Source organism: Epinephelus fuscoguttatus, linkage group LG4 (genome assembly GCF_011397635.1).
Source record: "Epinephelus fuscoguttatus linkage group LG4, E.fuscoguttatus.final_Chr_v1".
NCBI lineage: Eukaryota > Metazoa > Chordata > Actinopteri > Perciformes > Serranidae > Epinephelus > Epinephelus fuscoguttatus.
In genome coordinates, this window is record NC_064755.1 from 44631443 (window position 1) to 44653727 (window position 22285).

Consider the following 22285-nt stretch of genomic DNA (forward strand, 5'->3'; position numbering starts at 1 on the left):
TGAAAATGTAATAAATTACTCATTAGTTGTCACTCTTTTCAAAAGTAATAAAATTATGTTACTTATTACTCCCTGTCAGCAGTATTTGTTACACTACTTGTTATTACACCCCATAAAATTGGTCATTGTGTATCTCCCCAAAATCCAGATGTGTGCCTCTGTGTGAATGTCAGGGGAATCGCACATATGTGTAGCTAAGGCTAGATAGCTTTATTTTACCTGGAGGTTTTCTGTCACCTGTGAGCGGTATTTTCCAAACGCTCTGCCTGAAAGACAGAGAGTCACTCATGGAGCAACATTTCATCCACCACGTATCCAACCACAAGCTTCATCACTTCTGTGTAGCTGCAGCTGTCCATGATTAACATCCAGTTTGGGTTGTCCAGCCAGTGTAGAGCTACAGCTGACCTCTGCGGCCGAGGAGGGCTCACCTTTGGTGCGGTGTACTTCTTGGTGCTTCACGCTGTTGTGCTGTTTGTTATAATAGGTGTTTCAGACCGGAGGTTTGAGGATGTGTTTTTCGCAGTGGAAACAGTTTTAGTCTGACTACCGGGTCGGCTGTGGCTCAGAGGTGGAGCAGGTTGTCCACCAGGCGGAATATCAGCAGTTTGATCCCCGGCTCCTCCAGTCTGCATGTCGAAGCATCCTTGAGCAAGATACTGAACCCCAAATTGCTCCTGATGATGCTTCCACAGGTGTGTGTATGTTAAAAACTGAAAAAAGGGCACCTTGTATGGTAGCCTCGGCCACCAGTGTATGGACGTGTGTGTGAATGGGTGAATGTGACTCATGGTGTAAAAAGCACTTTGAGTGGTTGGATGACTAGTTGCTATACAAATGGAGGTCCATTTACCATCTATGTACCTGCAGCTTGTCGTCTTTCCTCCCGACAAAATCAAAGTAATGGGAATATTTCCAGCTGCTAAGGTAAACGTTTCTATCTTGAAAATTAGCTTGTTGCTTTGTGACGTTCCTGGGCAGTGCGACAATTACTAAAATAAGTCTGCAGATGTGATGCTTTATTTCAAGTCAGTAGTGATGTGATAACAAAAGTAACGTTGTGATGAGTTGTTCAGTTTTGTGGTAACTGTAATATTACATTACTCCTTACTGGAAAAAGTAATATTATTGCTGTAACACGTTACTGCCCGACACTGGTAATGACTTGTGAAATTGGACATCCGTTTTGCTGATGATATTTGTCAATTTTTTTGCCTGAGTAAAAATACAGAAGCTTTATGTTAAAGCTTTCAGTTTCCTTTAAAAACAACATCAGAGGCAGGGTGGTGTAAATATGACCACATATTTCTGCTGATCGCTCAGTTGCAATAATCAAGCTGATATTTCAGTTCTGTTTCAATACAGTTTGCAGTATATCTGCTAATGAAAAATGCTTCTTTAAAAAGTGGGAGGTCCCAGTCATTTACTTGTTTTACTTTTACCCGTAGGAGCCTGCGTTTGTCACTTTGTTTCTTCTACATAAAAGCTCTGCATTGGTCCTTCACCACTGGGGCGGGCACGTGGCTGCACCTTCTCTCTCCTGAGAGAAGTTTTGTTTTTTTGCATTAGTCACCTCTTCCTCTCTTTTAGTTTATTGTTAATATTTTTCACTGTTCTCATGAGGTCCAGGAGAAAAGTTCGATCATTGAACCGATGAGCCGATGCAACAGGACATGTTAATGATTCAGTCTGCTTCAAACAAACAAATCCATCCAGCGTGTTTCTACCTGCTCTGGATGTCCGCACTGCAACCTGCTGCTGCAGCTTCTCCGTGGCTGCTTCCCACTGATTCCACTTCAAAAACTCTCCTTTGTGTTTCACTTGACGTCACAGCTCACACTTTCAGACAGTCTCTCCTTGAACACATCTCATGTTGTTGCACTCAGCTGTTCACATGAAAAGTAATTGTGTCAAGACTGAGATGTTCAAACCTCGTCCTCCCTTCACACTTCCGTACACCTGTCCAAACACAGCCTACAGTCGGACACAGACACTCCTGTTTCCACCAAGGTGTTGGGCAACAACAACGAAAAAAAGTCACCTTCATGAGTTTTGTAACGAATGCTTTTCTGCCCCTTTTTTCCTTTGGGAGAGCTCACTGAGATCACTCTCATTGATTGTTTCATGTTGTGTAGAAAAAATGCAGAATCTCAAACAGCAGAAAATCAGCATCTTGAGCAACAAGTGCGTTCAGGTGTGTAGTTGCAGCAGCATGTCGGGCAGCTGATCCTTCAGTTGATTGGGCTGTTTGAGATCAGCTGATGTAGCTGGGATGTGAGCTGAGCTTGACATAGTGTCCTGCCTGATCTTACACTGTGCTCAGTAACTTGGATGTCATGTACGACATCAACAACCTCCTGGTTTTTATGCCTCAACGCCAGCGATAGCTGTGTTATGTTTTTAGGGTTGTCTGTATGTATTCCCACTCTCGTGAATGCAATATCTCAAGAACGCCTTGAGGAAATTTCTTCAGATTTGATGCAAACATTCACTTCAACTCAGTGATGAACTGATTACATTTTGGTGGTCAAAGAACAACTGTGACATCATATTGTTCTACTCAAAACACTTTTTTGTCCATTACTCAACGTCATATCTCAGGAAAAGAAGACGTTTCACTAATGACACTAGTGACACTAATATTTGGTGTCCACCTTCAAACTGTGCTGATTGTATAGATCTTCTGTGTGTGAAGCATCCATGTTTTCACTGACATGGATGGAGACTGTCAGAGAAACTGGATTGGTGCACAGAAGCAAACAGCAGCTGGGCAGTAATTCTAGTTTTAATAAGAGCACCAGAGCCAAATTAGTTTAGTTTAGTAGTTTATGTAACAGGTGCCACGCACAGTTGAGCTGGAGTTGAGCTATATAGCTAAATTGCATCTGCAGTCCCTCGGCAGGAAAATATTAAAAGACTAGTCCATACCCATTGGTAGCTCTGTCACCTTCTACCTATGCCAGTCCTCAATGCCTATGTGCAGTTTCACATAGATTGACCACGTCAGTGAGTAGAAAAACGTGGGACAGACAGAATGACTGACTGACAGAATGACACACTGACAGTTTCCGTGATTATGTACAGCATACCATACCATGACTTAGTCATACCAAACATTAGAAAACAACACCAACATTGGTCCACAGGGGGAGCCACAGCGATCGGTCGCATTTTAGCCATTTTGAAGCATTTTTCTGTTGTTATAGCGCCACCCAGTTGCCAGTTAGAGTTAAATTTCTCCAGTCACCTTGAGGCGTCCTGTTCTACATATCTACCAAGTTTAGTAAAAATCCATATGGCGGTTAGGCCTAGATAAGAAATGAGCTCTCTAGCGCCCCCATTTTGTTTGATGGGGTCAATAATGGAGGGGTCCCCTCAGATTATGTGTGCTCATATGCCTACAAAGTTGCGTGGTGATGGGTGAAACCCTTGAGATGTTCTACACCTTTATGTGATGAGCCACGCCCTCCGCAATATTCATTGCCTTATAGAAGCTCAGTTTTAGGAAGTTTTCCAACTTTTGCCAAGAGGGAACTTTAGATATTGGTCCCTAGATTATGTTCACCCAGTTTCATGCAGATCGCTCAAACTTCCTAGGAAGAGATCCATTTGAAGTGTTTTTCAAAAAATTCAAAATGGCGGAAAATCTATATAAGCGGAAGTTATGGGTTCTTGAGGCAAATGTGTTCCTCATGAGGAGAGGCATCTCTGTGCAAAGTTTCATGTCTCTACCACATACGGGGCATGAGATATGCCCATTCAAAGTTTGACATTTCAATGGGTTGCTATAGCGCCCCCCTTTGGCCAATTGATGTAATATTGCTTCATTGGCATCCTCCCATGACCCTCTACCACTGTGCCAAATTTCACATGGATGGACCAAGTCAGTGAGGAGAAAAACATGGAACACACACACACACACACACACACACACACACACAGTTTTTGTCATTCTATAGTAAGACAATACTGTACAAGCAATTTGCTAGTAACACAATGAACCTCAGACCACGGCCCTATAAACACTGCTGGCACGCTGTTCGTCCATGCTTAGGACTGTTTATGAGGAGGTGTTTTAAACAGTAAGGTTTCAGTGAAAGTGAATGTGTTTGTGAAGCGCTGAGCATACGACTAAAGGAGTCTTGTGAAAGGTTATAAATTAATGTTTTGAAATAGTTTTGCTGATTTAAAACAAGGTCCCCTGTGACTTCATTTCATCATGAATTTTCATGGTTTTGGGTTCTTTGTTCGACTTTGAGGCGTTCAAGAAAAACCAAGTCCACGTAACACGCATTGAGAATTTGATGTACAAATGGTCCTTTTGTGCGTTAAGTATTCCCTAAAGTAAAACATCTGAGTGCTTCTTCCACCACTGGAGTACATGTCAGAATATGAACATGATTTTCTGTCCAGTGTTTAAACATCACTGTGTATAGTATAGCTGTTAGTCGACCTCTCAGACGGGCGCTGCAGACAGTTAGCTACCTGATGTTAAAGTGTTGCATTTGCTGCCATCATGATGTTGGTTTTGGTTGTGGGGGCGTCGACGAGGAGGCTGGTGATATGTAAATGTCCCCATTACTGATGTAAACCTCCTCTCCTCCTCTCTGTCACGTCGTGGGAGTGACTTAATTAAGGCCTCCATTAAAATGTCTTATTAAAACACTGCTCTGTAACAGAGCATTTACTGATCCCCACTGCAGATCTTCATTTGTACTTGAAGTTTTCAGGAGGCTGTGCTGGCGGTAACCATGGGAGCCTCCTGTTGATGAAGATGACGGCAGAGGGTTTCTGTCTCTCTGTGCGCTATAATTAACTCATCATGTACTCATCTGCTGATTTGTCAGACTCTCACCACATAGTTTATCAAGTTGAATGTCTATTTGTGGAGTGAGAAATTCAGTGTTTGCACCGCTCTGTTAAATATTCACTGTCTGGGCTAAAATTATCAGAGCTCACAGTGGAATTAATCTGTGATGGATTTAGATCAACAAACATCATTAACACGCTGAATGCTTTGGGTTTTTATTTGTCACAGTTACATACAGTACAGTCTTCACTCTGTGTGCTCCATCTCAAATTTACTTCGTCTTTGTTCTCACTATAAGAAAAAAAAGGTCTTTACATTCTGGCCTCTATTTTTTAATGACATATCGGCACATTTCCAGAGGTACCGGGGATATTTTGAGGCAACGTCGATACAGTTCTGCTGTGTTTGTAGCGACAACACCTGTTTTTTTTTTTGTTTTTTTTAGGCAATACTGGCACATTTCCAGCAGTGACTGTGGTGACAACAACAGCGCTTTTTTTTTAAGGCATCAGCAAATTTTTTTGTGCAATTTTGGCTGGGTTTTTTTACGCAATGCTGCCGTATTTCCAGCACCATAACGGCGACAGCAGCACATTTCCAGCGATGTTTGTGGCGACAACAACCAGGGATATTTTAAGGCAATATTGACACATTTCCAGCAGTGTTTGTGGCTCCAACAGGTGATTTTTTTTTAACACAACCTCAGCACATTTCCAGCTCTGTTTGTTGGAACAACAAGCTGGTATATTTTCTGCGACATCAGTACATTTCAAGTGCACTTTATGAGGTAACGTTGGCACATTTCTAGCAATGCTTGTGGCAACAGCAACAAGGTATTTTTAAAGCGATGTTGGCGAGTTTTCAGCGGTGTTTATGGTGACAACAGCGGGGATTTTTAATGCAATATCAGCACATTTCCAGTGCAATTTGTGGCAGCAACAATCAGGGATTTTTTAAGGTGAAGTCAGCACATAATCAGCGGTGGCTGTGGCAACAACATTCGAATATTTATTGAGGCAATGTCTCTTCCAAACATGATCATAACGTGATTGTTTTTTTAGATAACCAAGTGTTTTTGTGCTTCAATCTAACCACACATTAACAACACAACCACAACAACATAAAACATGACACATAATTGAAAATTGAAACATAAAGTAAAGTGTGAACTTATTTGCTGAATCTGAAATGTAAAAATGCAATCTGTAGTTTGCAGAAACATACAATGCAAACATTTATTCTTGCAACTGGGTTGTAAATACCACTCTAAACAAAATGCTGTGTGATAAGTAGAAGTCCTGTATTTAAAATCTTACCTGAGTAAAAATACAAGAGTATAGGTATAAAAGTAAACTTAAAGTACCAAAGGTAAAAGTACTTATGATACGGAATTGCCTGTTTCCGAAAACTATAGTATAAACTAGGTCGTAATTATCAGTGCATTCATGTGTTTATCACTTTAATGATGCAGCTGGTAAAAGTGGAGCTCATATTAATTAGTTTATACAATAATGCAAAGCTGTAAAGTAACAAAAGATTTCAAATACAAATATTTCCTTCAGACACGTGCAGAAGAAGTATAAAGTAGCAAAAAATGTAAATACTAAATTACAAATGCCTCGAAGTTGTACTAAAGTAAGGTACTTGAGTTCCACTGGTTTATTCAGACTTCAACCAAACTATGGCGGACCTGAATTGATCAGCAGAATCTGGAGCAGGACGCTCACTCGCTGACATTTACAGTAACAGCAGCAGCAGTCGTCTGTGTGCTGGCTGAGTGCCAGCTGTGCGCCGGCCACAACTGAGGCCAACTGATAGAGAAGCCACAAAATCACTAATAAGCACATCAGAGGGGCCGGGTTCCCTGAACGCAGCACCAGCTGCCTGAGGGGGGGGGGGGGGGGGCGTTCACATGCACATTCACAGGTAGACGGAGAGAAGTCAGGGCCGCCGGGAGAGAGTCACGCTGCCTCCATACATAATGAACCAGGCTTTGATATTCAGCCGGAGGATCCCAGAGACGATTAACATGCAGCTTCCACCCACATCAGCTCCTCCCGGGAATCCAGCTCCCCTGACCTCAACTGATGAGCTACTTTATCATATTAATATGCTAACGGTGCTATTATTAGTGTTATTATCAGCGTCTACAACCACTTCACACTGCCAGGATTTATCTGGGAGAACAAAAATTGCACGAAAATGCGCTTCACTCTTCACTCTGATATGTGTCGGGTTATATCTCCAGAAATACGTTTTCAAGGAGTTATGATATTTCTGGATTGTCAGGTGGTTTTGAAATAAAGAGACACTTGATTTTTAAGGTTACAGTATTATACTCTGCTGTGGACTGTACCTGTGTCACTATTACGACAAGACGTTCTTCTTTAAAATGATCACAGTGACAAAAGAGATAATTAAACTCCATCAGTGCATAAAATACATGTTAATATTCATGTAGCATTCATCTCCTTTTACATAAATGTCGAAAGACGGGACGCCCTGCACACTTGAGTGGATTAAGGTCTGCACAGATAGTCATTACTCATCCTGCAGTGCTGATTTGTCTGATCCTTCAGCCAGACATGTTCAGGACCCCCCTGGATTCCTCTCCACGTCTCTCTTCATTGTTCAGAGTGTCAGATGTGACGTGTGTCCCTCTGTACAGGAGCTAGAATGAGAATTTTAGACATAAATACCCAATGCTATAAGGCCCAGTCCCAACCCTTTCCCCTGACACTTAGTCCTTAGCCCTCTAACTGACACATCATAAGTTTTTATCTGTTGAAAAGAAATGAGCTTCCTGATGTGTCTCAAATGCACAAGCTGCTGTGAGACCTCAGTGACTCCACAGGTCTCAACCAACGACTGTACAAAAAGACAGACGGCAGGACAGCCAGGCCCCCAAGAAGCGCCCCGGACTGTGAAGCCAATTTTACACAGTGGCCAAACAGTGTAACTACAACTTTCGAGTGTTAATTTTTTTTAGATAAGTTTGGTTTTAATTAGTAATTTGATGCTATAAAGAAGGAGGTGTGACGCCATGATTGACAGCTATGTGTGCCAATGGGTGTGCTTGCCGTCAGCAGTGTTGCCCACGATTGGCGGGTGGATGAGTGTAAACTCTACACAGCGGAAATTGCTACTGCACAGACACTGGCTCCAAATGATGTCACCAGCACAATGTGGCAGCGGCCGTATCTTTTGGCTTCATTTTTGTATAGTGGGAGGAAGTGGAGATGTGTCGTCCATCTTTACATGGGGGTGGGGGGGTGAACAGTATAAAACTTGTTGTTGATGCTTCACAAATCTATTCTGCTCCTCCTTAAAAAAAAAGAAGCGGTGTGTGAGCAGTGATTAGCTTCACTCTGCTGCTTATCTTTCTCATGACTCCTCAGACTTGTGGCGAGCAAGTCAATACCGACCACAGTGTTATTGCCTGCCATCCATAGCTGTCGTTTAACTGGTGTTTTTTATTTTGTGTGAGGGGGAAAGGTCGCTCCGGGCCAAATGAAGAGAACATATCACCAGTTTACAGCAGAGAGAGAAAGAGAAGGCCTGAATCCTAATGTCTCCAAAAACTGACAAAAACATCTGCAGTCCAGTATTTAACAGGAAATAAACACCAGACATCCTCACACAGTGAATACATGTCTTATTCTTTATGTAGCTCTCTGGGGTAAGCTCTGCCAGGGTTGGGGGTTGAGATGGTTACTGTATTTAAAAATTTACTCATCATCATAACTGTAAATAAGAAATTGTGCATCATTTGGAATAATTAGAGCTCCTTTTTTTTTTTACATAAAAGTAAGCGCTTTTCTTTATTTTTTTTTTTTTTTTTAATGCAAATACATACTGTATAATAGGCTTGTGCCAGCTGGCGATCAGATCATATATCGACCATGGAAGGGATAATGGACAGTTGTTTTTTCTAAGCTGATATTTAGATGATTTTAACGAATGTACTATCAGGTGTTAAAGGTCCAGTGTGGAGGATTTAGGGGGATAAATTGGCAGAAATTACATATAATATATGAAGTGTGTTTTCTTTCGTGTAAAATCACCTTAAAATACAAATTGTTGTGTTTTCGTTTTCTTAGAATGAGCCGTTTATATCTACAAAGGGAGCAGTACCTCTTTCACAGAGATCCCCATGTTGCACCACCATGTTTCTACAGAAGCCCAGAACAGACAAACCAGATACTTGCTCTAGATAGGGACATTTGCACACATTAGCAAGTGCCATCCCCAACATGCCAAACAGTGTTGGGGAGACACTGATTTGTACCATGAAACTGCTTTTTTCAGTGTTTTTACTGGCTTGGATCACCAGGTTTGTGTGTTTTGGAGAGGAAAAGATGTCTGTGGATAATTTGGCCTCCAGTAAAATCCTCCAGAACGACGCCCACTGAGGGAATTCTAACCAGGAGAATTTTGGGTTGGTTTTGTTTGCAACCGACTGTATAATCCTAGATGCCACCAAATCCCCCTAAATCTCACACACACTTTTCTTTTAATGTTATTAAAATAATCTTTAGAAGGTGCGCCCTAATGTGTAGAGAAGTTCCTTGTGGAGCAGCATGCATACCTGGTGATCCCCGTCAGCACGAGTGAATTTTATACCCTTAATGAACCCTCAAGCAGAAGAATTGTAAGACATTTAGGAATGTAGCAGCACAATCTGCCTTTTGCATCAGCTGAGGCTTGAACTCACAACCTCTGAGACTAAGAATCAATTTCTATCTCAGTGAGCTAATTAGTCAGTGACAATTCATGTGTAGCTTCACAAACTGACTAAGCCAGACGTGCAGGTTTAGCAGCCGTCCATGCATGGAAAATCAGATTTCAAACCACTGTAAAAAATTCAGTTATCGAAACAAAAATCTGAAAATACCCATATTGCATCTAGACAGCATGGAGATGTTGGTAATTTGTTTGTAACAATGATTGATTTGCTCCATAAGTGAAAAACTGATGTTTAAAATTGCCATTTTTACATTGACTCCAATTGTTCACATTAGAGCAAAATTCAAAATGCTGTCAAAAATTCAGTTTTTGAGATAAAATTCTGAAATTTGCCACACATCATCTACCATGACTCTAGAATTTTGTCTTTTTTTTCATGAACATTGAAGATTTATTTAGCAAGAATTTGCATGTATATGTTTACAGTACCGTTTACAGTCAAACATTTTGATGCACTGTAGGCTCAATTTTTGATAAATCAAAAATCTGAGAAACGTAGTTTTTGTAGGACAGTCTGAAGATGCTCTGTAGCAAGTTTGGTGTCAACTGAGCAAAAATTGTGGGAGGAGATAGGTTTAAGAAGTTTTACAGTTTTTGAAAAAAAAACAGAGTGATGAACTTCATAATTTTTAATAGGTTTAAATGTACAAAAGTTTCTTCAGTATTGGGGCTACAGTTTGATGAAAGTTGTGAAGTTGTAGCACGTATGGTTGATTTGTTATGAATTTTCAAAGTTTTGAACTTTAGACGCTTGCTGTAGCGCCACCATCAGGACTATTGGCTTGAGTTTACAGCTGAGGATATCTGGCATGAGACTGGACCTTTGTGCAAAGTTTGGTGAGTTCTCACCCATGGGAAGTATGATTTCCTCGGAAGAGGAAGAAGAAAGAAGAAGAATACCTAGGATTACAATAGTGTCCTGGCAGCTTAGCTGCCCGGACCCTAATTAAGGTCACAGACAATCTCTGCAGTTATTATAATTTACCAGGTAATACCAGTCCAGTGTGAACAGGGCTTCAGTCATCCATGCTGGCATTTTACTGGCGTGCTGTGACATAACTAACCACAGCCTCCCGGTGATCGAATCTCCAATCGGCGATCTCGAGTAATCACGACTGGACAATATGGAAATAAAATCGATCACCCCACCCCACTGTACAACACAAATAAGACATGACACAACAAGAATGCAGAGACAAAAATGACAAAAAAATCTAGCGTTAGTAGTGCAAGAGCAGATTGAAATTAAAAGGTAGAATGAATCAAAATGAAAACCGACTACAAGATCTAAAAATAAATTTCAGAATAAAGAGAAAGGAAGAAATATATCAGCTCTGACTTAGATTCATGTGTAACTCAGAGATGTTGGGAGATATCAGAGAAGAGAGCGGTTACTGCTGTCAAAAGTAAATCTGACAATAACAATAACAACAGGATTACTAATGTGCCAAACGGCACATTAGTAATCCTGACCAGCCTCTTCCAGGAATACTTCAGGTCGTTACTTCAGAATATTCAGTCTTTTTATAACCCGAGTAAAAAGTCAAGAGCTTGATCCAAGGACGGAGGTTGTCAAATGCTGAACAGGTTGTAAAACCCCTTGACACAAATTTGTGATTTGTGTTATTGGACTGTATTTAAACCTGTCTTCCTCAGTAGGCCTTGGGCTCAGTCAGGGTTGTACTGACTGTGGTTCGACTGGTTCAGTTTGTAGTTTGCATTAAGGAGGGTGTCTACATGGCGGGGCACTTTGGATTAAAGCAGTACTACAGCCCCCAGATGACCTCATGTATATCAGTTACTCACCCCAGGTTATGTTGAGATCAAGAAAACTTTTTCTTGCGTGCCTCCAGCGAATGAAGAATCCAAAAACCTAAAAGAATGTGTAAGTGATCACATTTCATTTTTTGTGTTGGCCACACCCTAGCCTTTATCAACCAGGTACTTTGTTACTTTTACTTGAATCATTTTTATTAGATTAATTGTACTTTTATCTGAGTATGAATTTCAGTACTTTACCCACCACTGAAGCTTTCATTATTCCTCCACAGCTGGAGGCATTACTGTTTTCGGGTTGTCTGTCTATACGTACATCTCATCCTTATGAACACGATAGCTCAAGAACACCTCAGGGGAATAACTCCAAAGTCGGCACAAATGTCCACTTGGACTGAAGAATTGATTAGATTTTGCTTATTAAGGGTCAAAGGTCAAAGTCACTGTTATCTTGCATCTGCCTCATTCTTGTGGAGGCAATATCTCATAATGCCTTGAGGGAAGTTATTCAAATTTGGCACAAACGTTCACTTGGACTGAAGAATTAGCTGATTAGAATTTTGTGGTCCAAAGTCAAAGGTCAAAGTCAGTGTGACCTCACAAATATACATTTTTGGTCATAGCTCAAGGATTCCTAGACTAATCATGACAACATTTCACACTAATGTCTAACAGGTTGAAATAATGAAGTGATGACATTAAAAGGATAGTGCACCCAAAAATGAAAATTCAGCCATTATCTACTCACCCATATGCCGATGAAGGACCTGGTGAAGTTTTAGAGTCCTCACATCCCTTGCAGAGATCGGAGGAGGGAGCGGCTAGCACACCTAATGGCAGACGGCGCCTCAGACTAACGTCCAAGAACACAAAATTGAATCCACAAAGTATCTCCAACATGCTCATCCGTAGTGATCCAAGTGTGCTGCAGCCCCGACATAAAAAGTTGTTTGGAAAAACGTCATATGAACTCTGTTTTTAGCCTCACTGTAGCCTGTAGCTCTGACTGCCTCTCTGTGCTCCGCGCTCACGTGTGCGCACTCAGGGTGATCGGTGATCTCTGAAGAGCAGCTGGCTCGTTAGTACTGATGTCCAGATTCTCAAGTGCAGGCATCGCCAATTCCCAGTCCGAGTAGCAAAGACTTTCCTCATCCGTTGGCATTGCTTTGCATTTGAAACAACTACACCACCAGGTTTCCAGTGCTCGACTCCAGTATTCTGCAGCTGGCTGAGGGTTAGGCTCATGAGCTGCGGCGGCTGCTTCGTCCAGTAGCCTGAGTTCCGTGCGTATACTCAACAAAGAAATGCTGTTCCTCCTCAATTTCAAAGTCTTCAGACATGTTGGGCTGTCCTTTGCTAAAAGACCGTAGTGCAAATGATCTTTTAGCTCTGTGGTTACTGTTGTCTCCCCCTGCAGTGCACGTGTCACGTGATGTAAACACGGGTAAGCAAAGCTCATGCTTTCTCTGGTCTCGCACAAGCGCACACGTGAGCACGGAGCACAGAGAAGCAGTCAGAGCTACAGGCTACAGTGAGGCTAAAATCAGAGTTCAAATGACGTTTTTCCAAACAACTTTTTATGTCGGGGCTGCAGCACACTTGGATCACTACGGATGAGCATGTTGGAGATATTTTGTGGATTCAATTTTGTGTTCTTGGACGTTAGTCTGGGGCGCCGTCTGCCATTAGGTGTGCTAGCTGCTCCCCCCGCTGATCTCCGCAAGGGATGTGAGGACTCTAAAACTTCACCAGGGCCTGGGGCGTCAGTAGCTTAGTGGATAGTGCCGGCGCCCCATGTATAGAGGTGATGCCTCGCCACAGCGGTCGTCAGCTTGCAACCCTTTGCTGCATGTCGTCCCCCCACTCTCTCTGTCTCCCCATTTCATACTGTCCTGTATATTAAAGGCAAAAAGCCCAAAAAAAATCTTAAAAAAAATAAATAAATAAAACTTCACCAGGGCCTCCATCGGCATATGGGTGAGTAGATAATGGCTGAATTTTCATTTTTGGGTGCACTATCCCTTTAATATCCAGAAGGTCAAAGGTCACCTTCACTGTGACATCATAATGTTCTGCATAAAACACTTTTCTGGCCGTTATTTACCGTCATATCTCAGGAACAGAAGGTGAGAGATACTGAACTGGTGACTTTAATCTTGGGTGCTGATTGTATAGATCTTCTGTGTGCGAAGCATCCATGTTTTCACTGACATGGATGTAAACTATAAGAGAAACTTGACTGGTGCACGGAGGTGTACAACCACGGAGTGGTAATTCTAGTTTTTACGCAGTAGAAAGTACAACTGCTCTCCTTTACACTCATTCCTGGGCTGAAATGACCATGCCGAGAGGCTGGGACGCAGAGGACCTGAAAACACTGACCAATCAGAGCAGACTGGGCTTTTTGAGCGGAAGGGCTTGAAAGAGACAGCCACTAAAACAGAGAATCTCAGACAGAGGGTGAATACAGGTGCTCCAGCACAGACAGTATGAGGAAAATAGAACCATCAAACTATGTAAACATGTTCAAGTAGAAAGTGAAGATACAAAACAGAGCCTGAAAAAGAGGATAATAGGTCCCTTTCACCTGACTGTAACCAAAATAACTCTAACCTGACAGATACACTCAGAGTCTTTGATGTATTGTTCAAAGGAGCCCCCGAAAGCCTACAATGTCCCCGCTCTGAAATTCAACCCGGACCACAGTTGAGTCTGAAATGATCATTAGTGAGAGCTGGGAGGACATTAAGGATTTTGGGGAGCTGTGGCAGGATGAAATTCTAATTGCAGAATGTTTTTCCCAGAGTGTTTATCTCTCTACAAACAGTACACAGTACTATCTAGTAGCAGCACTTCCAGCTTGGTCATGCTATACAATTAACACAACTGGAAATGTCTGTGAGGGGGAAGCCGGTGAGGGATCACGTAATTATTGAGAGACAAAAAACAAACAAAAAATCAAACTGCACTGAGAGATTTCCGTTAATGTTACGGAGACACAGTTGAATAGAGAAATGTCCGACTAATACAGTGCTTTGTTCTCCTACAAATGTCATTTCTCTTTTTCTAAAGAACTCGATGACACTAATTTCTGCAATTTAAGACACTTTAGTTTCAGTCCAACAATTAACAGACGAGTGACATTAAAACTGCAGGAACATCCAGATTCTTTGCCGTTATGTAATTGGATCAGCCTGTACTGGAGACTTACTGAAGTACGGCATGTTCTGGAGTTGGATTTCATAGATGCCAACACAGACTGTGGAAATCATCTCCAAAGTTATTCCTGCTCAAAGGACAGTATATACTTTTGTTTTAGAGAAAGACAAATGTAAGACCACGAATACACTACGGGGACAAAGCAGACAGTCAGTGCTCATCCATAATCCCACAGATCCTGAGCTGCTGCCAGTCTTTGTTGGGTTATCAGTTGATTTCTATCTTCCAAACTGACAGAAAATGAATTAATTATACCAAATATTCCTGTGTTGTATGATCCTGTCTGGTCCGTCCACCTGGTCTCTTCAATCCTTTTTTTAAGATTATTTTTATTGGCTTTCTTTTGCCTTTATTGACAGGACAGAAGGTGAAATGGGGAGACAGAGAGAGAGAGAGAGAGAGAGTGGGGACGGACATGCAGCAAGGGGCTGCAAGCCAGATTCGAACCTGCAGCCGCTGCAGTGAGGCGAGGCAATGCCTCTGTACGTGGGGCACCGGCACTATCCACTACGCTGCCGATGCCCCAAGGTCTCTTCAATCCTGCACAGCGCTGACATTCACTTTAAAGATCTGCTGCTCCAGTTTCTCTCAGGCCTCAGCTGCCCTCAGATCAGACTCTCGCAGCCCCGAGCTTTAAACCAGTTCTGCTTTGATCGGAGAGGAAGGTGGCGTCCAGGTCACTGAGACAGAGAGCCGTACAGTCACAGGATTCAGCCTCCATTAACCTCTCGAAACCTTCATAAACTTCCTCTTTAAAGAGATTTAAAGTTTGATGATTCCAAGACTTTTTTAACCTCTGCACCATTTTCATCAGAGGGAAAAGTTTTTAGATGTTGTGTGCATCATGTCAGACACATGTTCCCCCAAAATAAAAATAATAATGATCCACCTCTTTGCTTTCAATGTTAGCTCTGTATGTTTAAAACCAAGGGCGGGTCCAAATTGAAGAACTTTAAAGAAACTTGTGACAGTTTGGAAAACTGCAGGAAGTTATATATGCAGTCTTTACTGAACTACACATACTGCATACTTACTGTAATATTCTCTGTGCAGTTTGTGCCCAAAAATGTGTCTCACACACTGGAAACTGCTGGTGACACCAGAGAAAAGACTTAGTGATCAACAAGCTTCCACCTAGGAAATATTACAGCTGCTAAACAAACATGTTTAGCAACATAAGCACAAAGTACACACCCCATACTAGATAAATGGTTTTTAATTGGTAATGGTAATTGGCCCGTCAGATCTCAAGTTGCTGTCCAAAGTGACGGGGATCCTTTCACATCTCTCAGAGCAAACCGAACGTAAGCTCAAAGATTTGTCTGGTTCCCAGGCAGCTTTAGGTGCGTTAACATTCACCTGGTTTAATGCGCATATGTGGAAACATTAAAATTTTGGGGGGAAAGAAAATCCTGAAATATCGCAGTATAACAGTTCTTATGCTTGGGGAAGGCGGGAAGGATGGTTTTTGGCTATAACTCAAGAATTCCTACATGAACTACGACAACATTTTCCACAAATGTCTGACAGGATGAAATAATGAAGTGGTGACATTTTGTATTCAGAAGGTCAAAGGTCAACTTCACTGTGACGTTATAATGTTCTACAAAAACACCTCTCCGGCCATTATCAAAAATCATATCTCAGGAACAGAAGGGGAGACATTTGGTCAGTGGTAAGTTGTAAAAAGAGGAAAAAATCTGAGACATTATTATTTATTCATTTATTTTTCCCTTTCTCCTGGTCAATGTAGTTAAAGAATAAGATAATCCTGTAGAAGTAATAATGATACAGTGAAGCAGAGGTGACAGCGGGTGTGTGCAGGTGGGCGAGAGAGAGAGAGTGCGGCCGTCCTGATTAGGTGCGAGCAGTCAGGTGTGCATCCTTTTGTCCATGGTCAGTTTGGCGTGCTGCCACAGTGAGGAACGAGCCGAGGAAAGTTTGGGTGCAACAATGTTCAGATGAGCACAGACACGCTATCGGTATGTTGACAGTCATTATTATTTGTTGAATGTATACGATGCGCTAGAGTGGTTTGTGTAGAAGGAGCCCATTCAGGTCTGCCCCGCCCCGTAAGACGTAATTCATTCATTACGGTGTGTGTGTGTGTGACTGCGCTTTAAATGTTTGTTCATTCACGTTTAGTTGCGTTTCTGTTTGTTAATAGCTTAGCGTCTTAAAGATGTTTACAAATATAGTTTGTTGCGACATGTTCTAATTTAAAATCATTAGTGTTGATAAATATATGAATGAATGAATGAATGAATGAATGAATGAATGAATTAATTAATTAATTAATTAATGGATTAATAAATAGAACAAACAAATAAGATGAAAATAGTAATGATTAATTCCTTGGTTAATTCCTTTGATATTAAAACATTGTTTATTCACATTTGCGCTTAAGTTCAGGTTTAATAGCAATTTCAATCTTTGGAGGGTGCAAATTAAAGGACCAGATTAAACCTAATTTGATGTGTTGATTGATTGGTGGTATGTAGTTTTCCCCTCTATCAATTGATTTGTGAGTTAGATAATTTGATTTAAGACGAATTAAAACACACTTTAGTGGGATTTTAGTTACCATATTGATATTTTATTTGATGTCTAATGTGATGGTCTATTTCATCCTACAGGTTATCAACCTACCCATCACCTACCCATCACCTACCCATCACCTACCCATCATTTACTTGAGTAAATAAAAGACAAATGAGTGGAGTTGAACCGCGTCCTCTGTGTCCTTCTATGCTGTATTGAGCTTCGGTAGGCATTGGGCAGTAAACCCTGGGATAGCTCAACAGTCAGATACTGAATTGGTGACTCTAATCTTGACACTGTGCTGATTGTATAGATCTTCTGTGTGTGAAGCATCCATGTTTTCACTGACATGGATGGAGAGGAACTTGACTCGTAGAGGCGTACAGCTGCAGGTGGTAGCTAGTTTTGCTTTTGCTGTCCAGACTTTGTAAGATCAATGTGTTTATGCCAAAAAAAGGATTTGGTCTGGCAGTCTGAACAAGGCCTAAGTGTGACTCTGAGGCCGAGTGGCTGTCTTGCACTTTCTCACCTCTCTCCCCGGCTCTTCATCAGCGTCCTCTGACCTTCACGCCGATCGCACCGTTTGGTTTGGTGGTAACAGCTTGTGTTGGAGAAGCCACATAAATCACTTTGGAGCATGTTTTTTCTCTCAGGCCCACAAATGAGTTTATGCTTCGCTGTCTGTCATACATTTTCATAATGATTCCTCGACGCATCGCTGGAATCACCACCGCAGTTTCGGGCCCTTGGGGAGGGGGGAAACTCGCCATCTGTCGCCGTGTTTTCCTCTTCCTTCCTCTTCCTGCCTCTCCTTCCTGGTGGCTGAGCGGAGCCCCACTGAGGATTCCCCCGCTGTCAGTCTGAAACTCAGTCACAGGGGCCATTAACCCGGGCCTCGACTTTACGTGAGCCGGTTGCCATGGCGACTCGGGTGGTCTCTGAGCAGTGGTGGCGGCGGTGTTGTGTGTCGGGAGCATGTGCACAGGTGTGTTGTAACAGATGGTGGAGAGGGCGGGGAGAGGAAACAGAGGTTTGTGCTGCCTGGTTGAGCTCTCCGCATGGATATGTGTGTGTGTGTGTGTGTGTGTGTGTGTGTAAGTGAGTCGATGATCCCTCCCACCGCAGCCAGACATTTGGTTTTTTTACCCCAAAACGAGCTTCATCAGCATCAACAGTGGTGATGAGCGAGAATACAAACACTTAAATGTTTCACAGCTGAGAGAACACAGATGCTCTCTGCGTAACTCCACCCGTTACCAGCAATGTCTACATGGATGCAGCTGCGTCTCATTTGGATGTTTTTATTGATTATTGATATGAAATTAATATCGACTACTGCATTTTATTAGTTATTTACTTCGTACATAGCTAACATAAGAGGAGATGTGTTTTTGTGAAAACTTTTTTGCAGATTACCTTCTTAGGTTTATTGAGAGAATTACACTATTCAATTATTGATAAATACACACACTGTTTATAAATATTATATTATATTCCTTAAAGGGAGAGTTCACCCTAAATAAAAAATACATATTCTTCCTCTTACCTGTAGTGCTGTTTATCAACCTAGATTGTTGGTACACCACGAATCAACTTTTTTTTTTCCAACAAACACACGTGGTGGGGTTTAGGAAAAACGAACAGGGTTTGGCTTTAAAATCTTGTGGGACACAAACACCGCTCTCTCGAGTGAAAGTCGGTGTTTGTTGGGCCCATCCACCCCCACTCTCACCTCCTCAGTTGGACTTTCCCCACCTTAACTTTCGTTCTTGTCCCGCCGCGTGTCCTCCTGACACCGTCCAGCGCCGCTACACCATAATGGCAACTGGCCGCATATCATGCCGACATTAAAGGATGTCTTTTTTCATTGGTTTCTGACGCAGCAAGTCACTGCTCAAGCGCTGGATTTTGGTGACTTCAGAGTGAGACCGGGCTCACGGTGGATGTATCCAGACCTTTACTTAAGTAAAAGTAGTAATACCACAATGTAGAAATACTCTGAGCTTTGGCTGTGGCTCAGAGGTAGAGAGGGTCATCCACCAATCGAAAGATCAGTGGTTTGAAGAAGTAAAAATTACAATATTTACTTCCAAGATGTGGAGAAGAAGTATGACGTAGTAGAAAATGAAGATAAACAAGGACAAGTACCTCAAAATTGAACTGAATATAATTTTTTAACCGTTTTAAAAAGCTCAGATGTTGTGATGGTGTGTTCTGTGAGTTCATAGCGGTTCAGGTTCAGAGTACGACTGTGTATCTGTCTGTCTCTAACTGCCTCTTTCTGCCTGTAACGACCCATCGTTACACTGAGAGCCCTTCACAGCACACTGCAGACAACAACACAAAGAATCAATAGTCTCGCACTGGCTCATAAACGCAGCACGGAGCCTAACGATGCGTTCAGGGTCATCTGTCACAGTGAGATGAGGAGAGAGAGTTCTGGTGTTTCTCTGCTCTGTTGTTGATCCCCATTTAAAAGACAGAGATTCTGAGGAGTTAATGATGGTCCAGCTGCTCACATGATGGAGCTCCAACAGTTAAACAGTCCACCACAGCTCACAGTTAACAGGGCGAGAGGAGCCGGACGGCGTGAGCCCTCTTTGTTCAGTGTCACTGTTGGAATGGTTTAAAAGCTTATAATGCAGGAGAATTTATTTTCCAGTGTTTTGGATTCTGCTTTGTGTGGATTGTTTTATTCATCTCAGCTGCAGATCTGTGAAGCTATGGAGGCCGATTAGTGCCAGTGTGCTGAGAAAAGATTCTGTAAGTCTTTATAATTAGACTTGCACCGATAAATCGTCAGTGCTCAGAATCGGGCAGGTTTTCATGTGATCGGCTGTGACCTGCGACCGGCTGGTCAGTCTAAAATATGCCGATTTAAAACGCCGGTGAAATTCCCGCCATGCTGCATGATTGACATCTTGTAACACCAGCAGTGCACACACATGCACATGTGCAACTCACAGTGTGGGCGATGTGAGGAAGGAGACCTCACTGGTTTGAGTAGGACAACCATGGAGTAAATGATTCCGGCCAGAGAAACAGGTTCGAGAGGATACTTTCATTTTCAATGCAGGAGGTTCACAACAAGTGTGTGTGTGTGTGTGTGTGTGTGTGTGTGTGTGTGTGTGTGTGTGTGTGTTTCTGAAATAAACAAAAGGAAAAATAGCTTTACACTCAATTCTTACAAATATGGCTTCTCACCTTAATCATTCACGCACACATCAAACAAAAGAAGGAGAAAGTTGTGAACTGTCCGTATTAAACTGAACTGCGGAGCTCTCACTGCTGCGGCGTGTGTCCGTGTGCTGAAGATTCGTGTGTCTGCGTGCTTACTGGTGGGCTCGTCCTCAGCGCTAAGGGCTTTCGTACAGGCGACCGACACCATGTCGGCCATATGGAATTTTTGTCTATTCAAGAAATTACCCACAAATGCTATACACCAAGAATTATTATTTTATTTATCTATGTTTTTATTTATGTATGCTTTTTTTACTTATTTGAGATGATTATTGAAAAGCTGGTTGTGTCTTGTTCTAATAAAGGAAAGAAAGAAAATATTGCAAAATCTTGCGTGCTGTAAAGTAGTTTAAAAAAAATGAAATCGGAATCGGTCGTCGAAACAGTGCGAATCGGAAATCGGTATCGGCCCAAAAAATTGTAATTGGTGCAAGTCTAACGAGAGTCTTTATCAAAATAATGAAAAGTTTTCTCAAAATTGTGACTTGGTATCACAAAATAATGAGGTCATATTTCTAAAAATTGACCTAGTGTTTCAAAATAATGAGTGCGTATCTAAAAATAATGAGTTAATGTCTCAAAATTTTGACTAAGTATTTCAAAATAATGAAGCTTTCTCAAAATAATGACTTCATAACGTAGTAATAATTTGTATTATTTTGAGATATTAAGCGATTTCTTAAATAAAGTTTCATTATTTGAATTAGTTTTTCATCATTATGATTTACAGGGATTTTTTTTACACTGGCAGAAATGGGCTTCCATACAGACCTTTATTTGAATAGATGCTTATTTATGGGAGACTGGCTTTTTATTTCTAATGTTCACTGTGAGGAGTCTGCACTTCCTTCATGTTTACCTCTTATAATTACCAGATACATTTTGTACAATGTAATTTCATTTTTCTACAGTCATGTCATATTCACCACTCCTTCTGTCACTAGAGCAGTTTATAATCAGTCATTATTTCTACTGACTTCTACTTTGTTATTTTTGTGATCAATGTTCAGCTACTTTCAAATAAACTAAGAACTTCCTGCAGATTTTTCACTGTTAACGTCTCGGAGTGGCTCAAAAGACATAATCTTCCCCCTTTCTGATTGTGGTTTTTTTTGTGTGTATAAAATCTGCAGGAAATGTTAAGTTTTGTTTGCAGCAGATCTAGAAAAACAGCAAAATGACAACTGCAGCTCAGCATCCACCACTTTGACTTTCCCACCAGTCATCTGGAGAGACAAAGCTCTAAGTGATGGCTGGTTTTGTGCCAAACTTTCTGCCCGAGGAGATGAAATTATCAGCCGCAAACACGAGTCACTAGATTGATTCCAGTAAATGAACCGAACAGAGTCGACCATCTGTTGGTTTAATGAAAACTTATGGAATAATTCCTGCTGAGTTCAGACCATCATTTAGACAATATTATGTTCAGATCATCGGGTTTATCTGCATGTGGTGAAGTGAAAAGTTGATCAACACTGTCAGCTGAAATCCTTTTTTTCACATCACAGTAAACAGGAAGTAAACAGTTAGTTTCTCAGGTTTATGGTCATGACTGTCAAACTGCTGTCTTTCTGAATCACACCTCCCTGTCAGTAACGTTGCCCGCTCTGTTTCCTCCTCAGATGTACATCCAGACGGCCACGCTGACCGTTTCCCTCAGCCTCAGCGCCTCTGTTTCTCTGGGCATGCTCTACATGCCAAAGGTCTACATCATCATCTTCCACCCCGAGCAGAATGTCCCCAAACGCAAGCGCAGCTTCAAGGCCATCGTCACCGCTGCCACAATGACCAGCAAGCTGTCCCAGCTGGCGGCCGAGCGGCCCAACGGCGAGGTGAAGACGGAGCTATGCGAGGGCGTGGAGGCCAGTGGTGAGTGGGCACAGAGGCTTGTTTATATGGTCCAACTCTTTTTGCACTGAAACCTGGCATGATGGTTTAATGCTTTTGCAGTGG

At 41.9% G+C, this 22285-nt stretch overlaps 1 protein-coding gene across 1 annotated transcript in view; it reads left to right on the forward strand.

Moving 5' to 3' along the window:
* LOC125887005 (metabotropic glutamate receptor 8-like) overlaps positions 1-22285 on the forward strand; it is a 202920-nt gene that overhangs the window by 175369 nt on the left and 5266 nt on the right. Inside the window, exon 10 of the mRNA XM_049573452.1 lies at positions 21955-22201. Within this exon, the coding sequence (XP_049429409.1) occupies positions 21955-22201 (247 nt within the window). The remainder of the gene's footprint in view (positions 1-21954; positions 22202-22285) is intronic.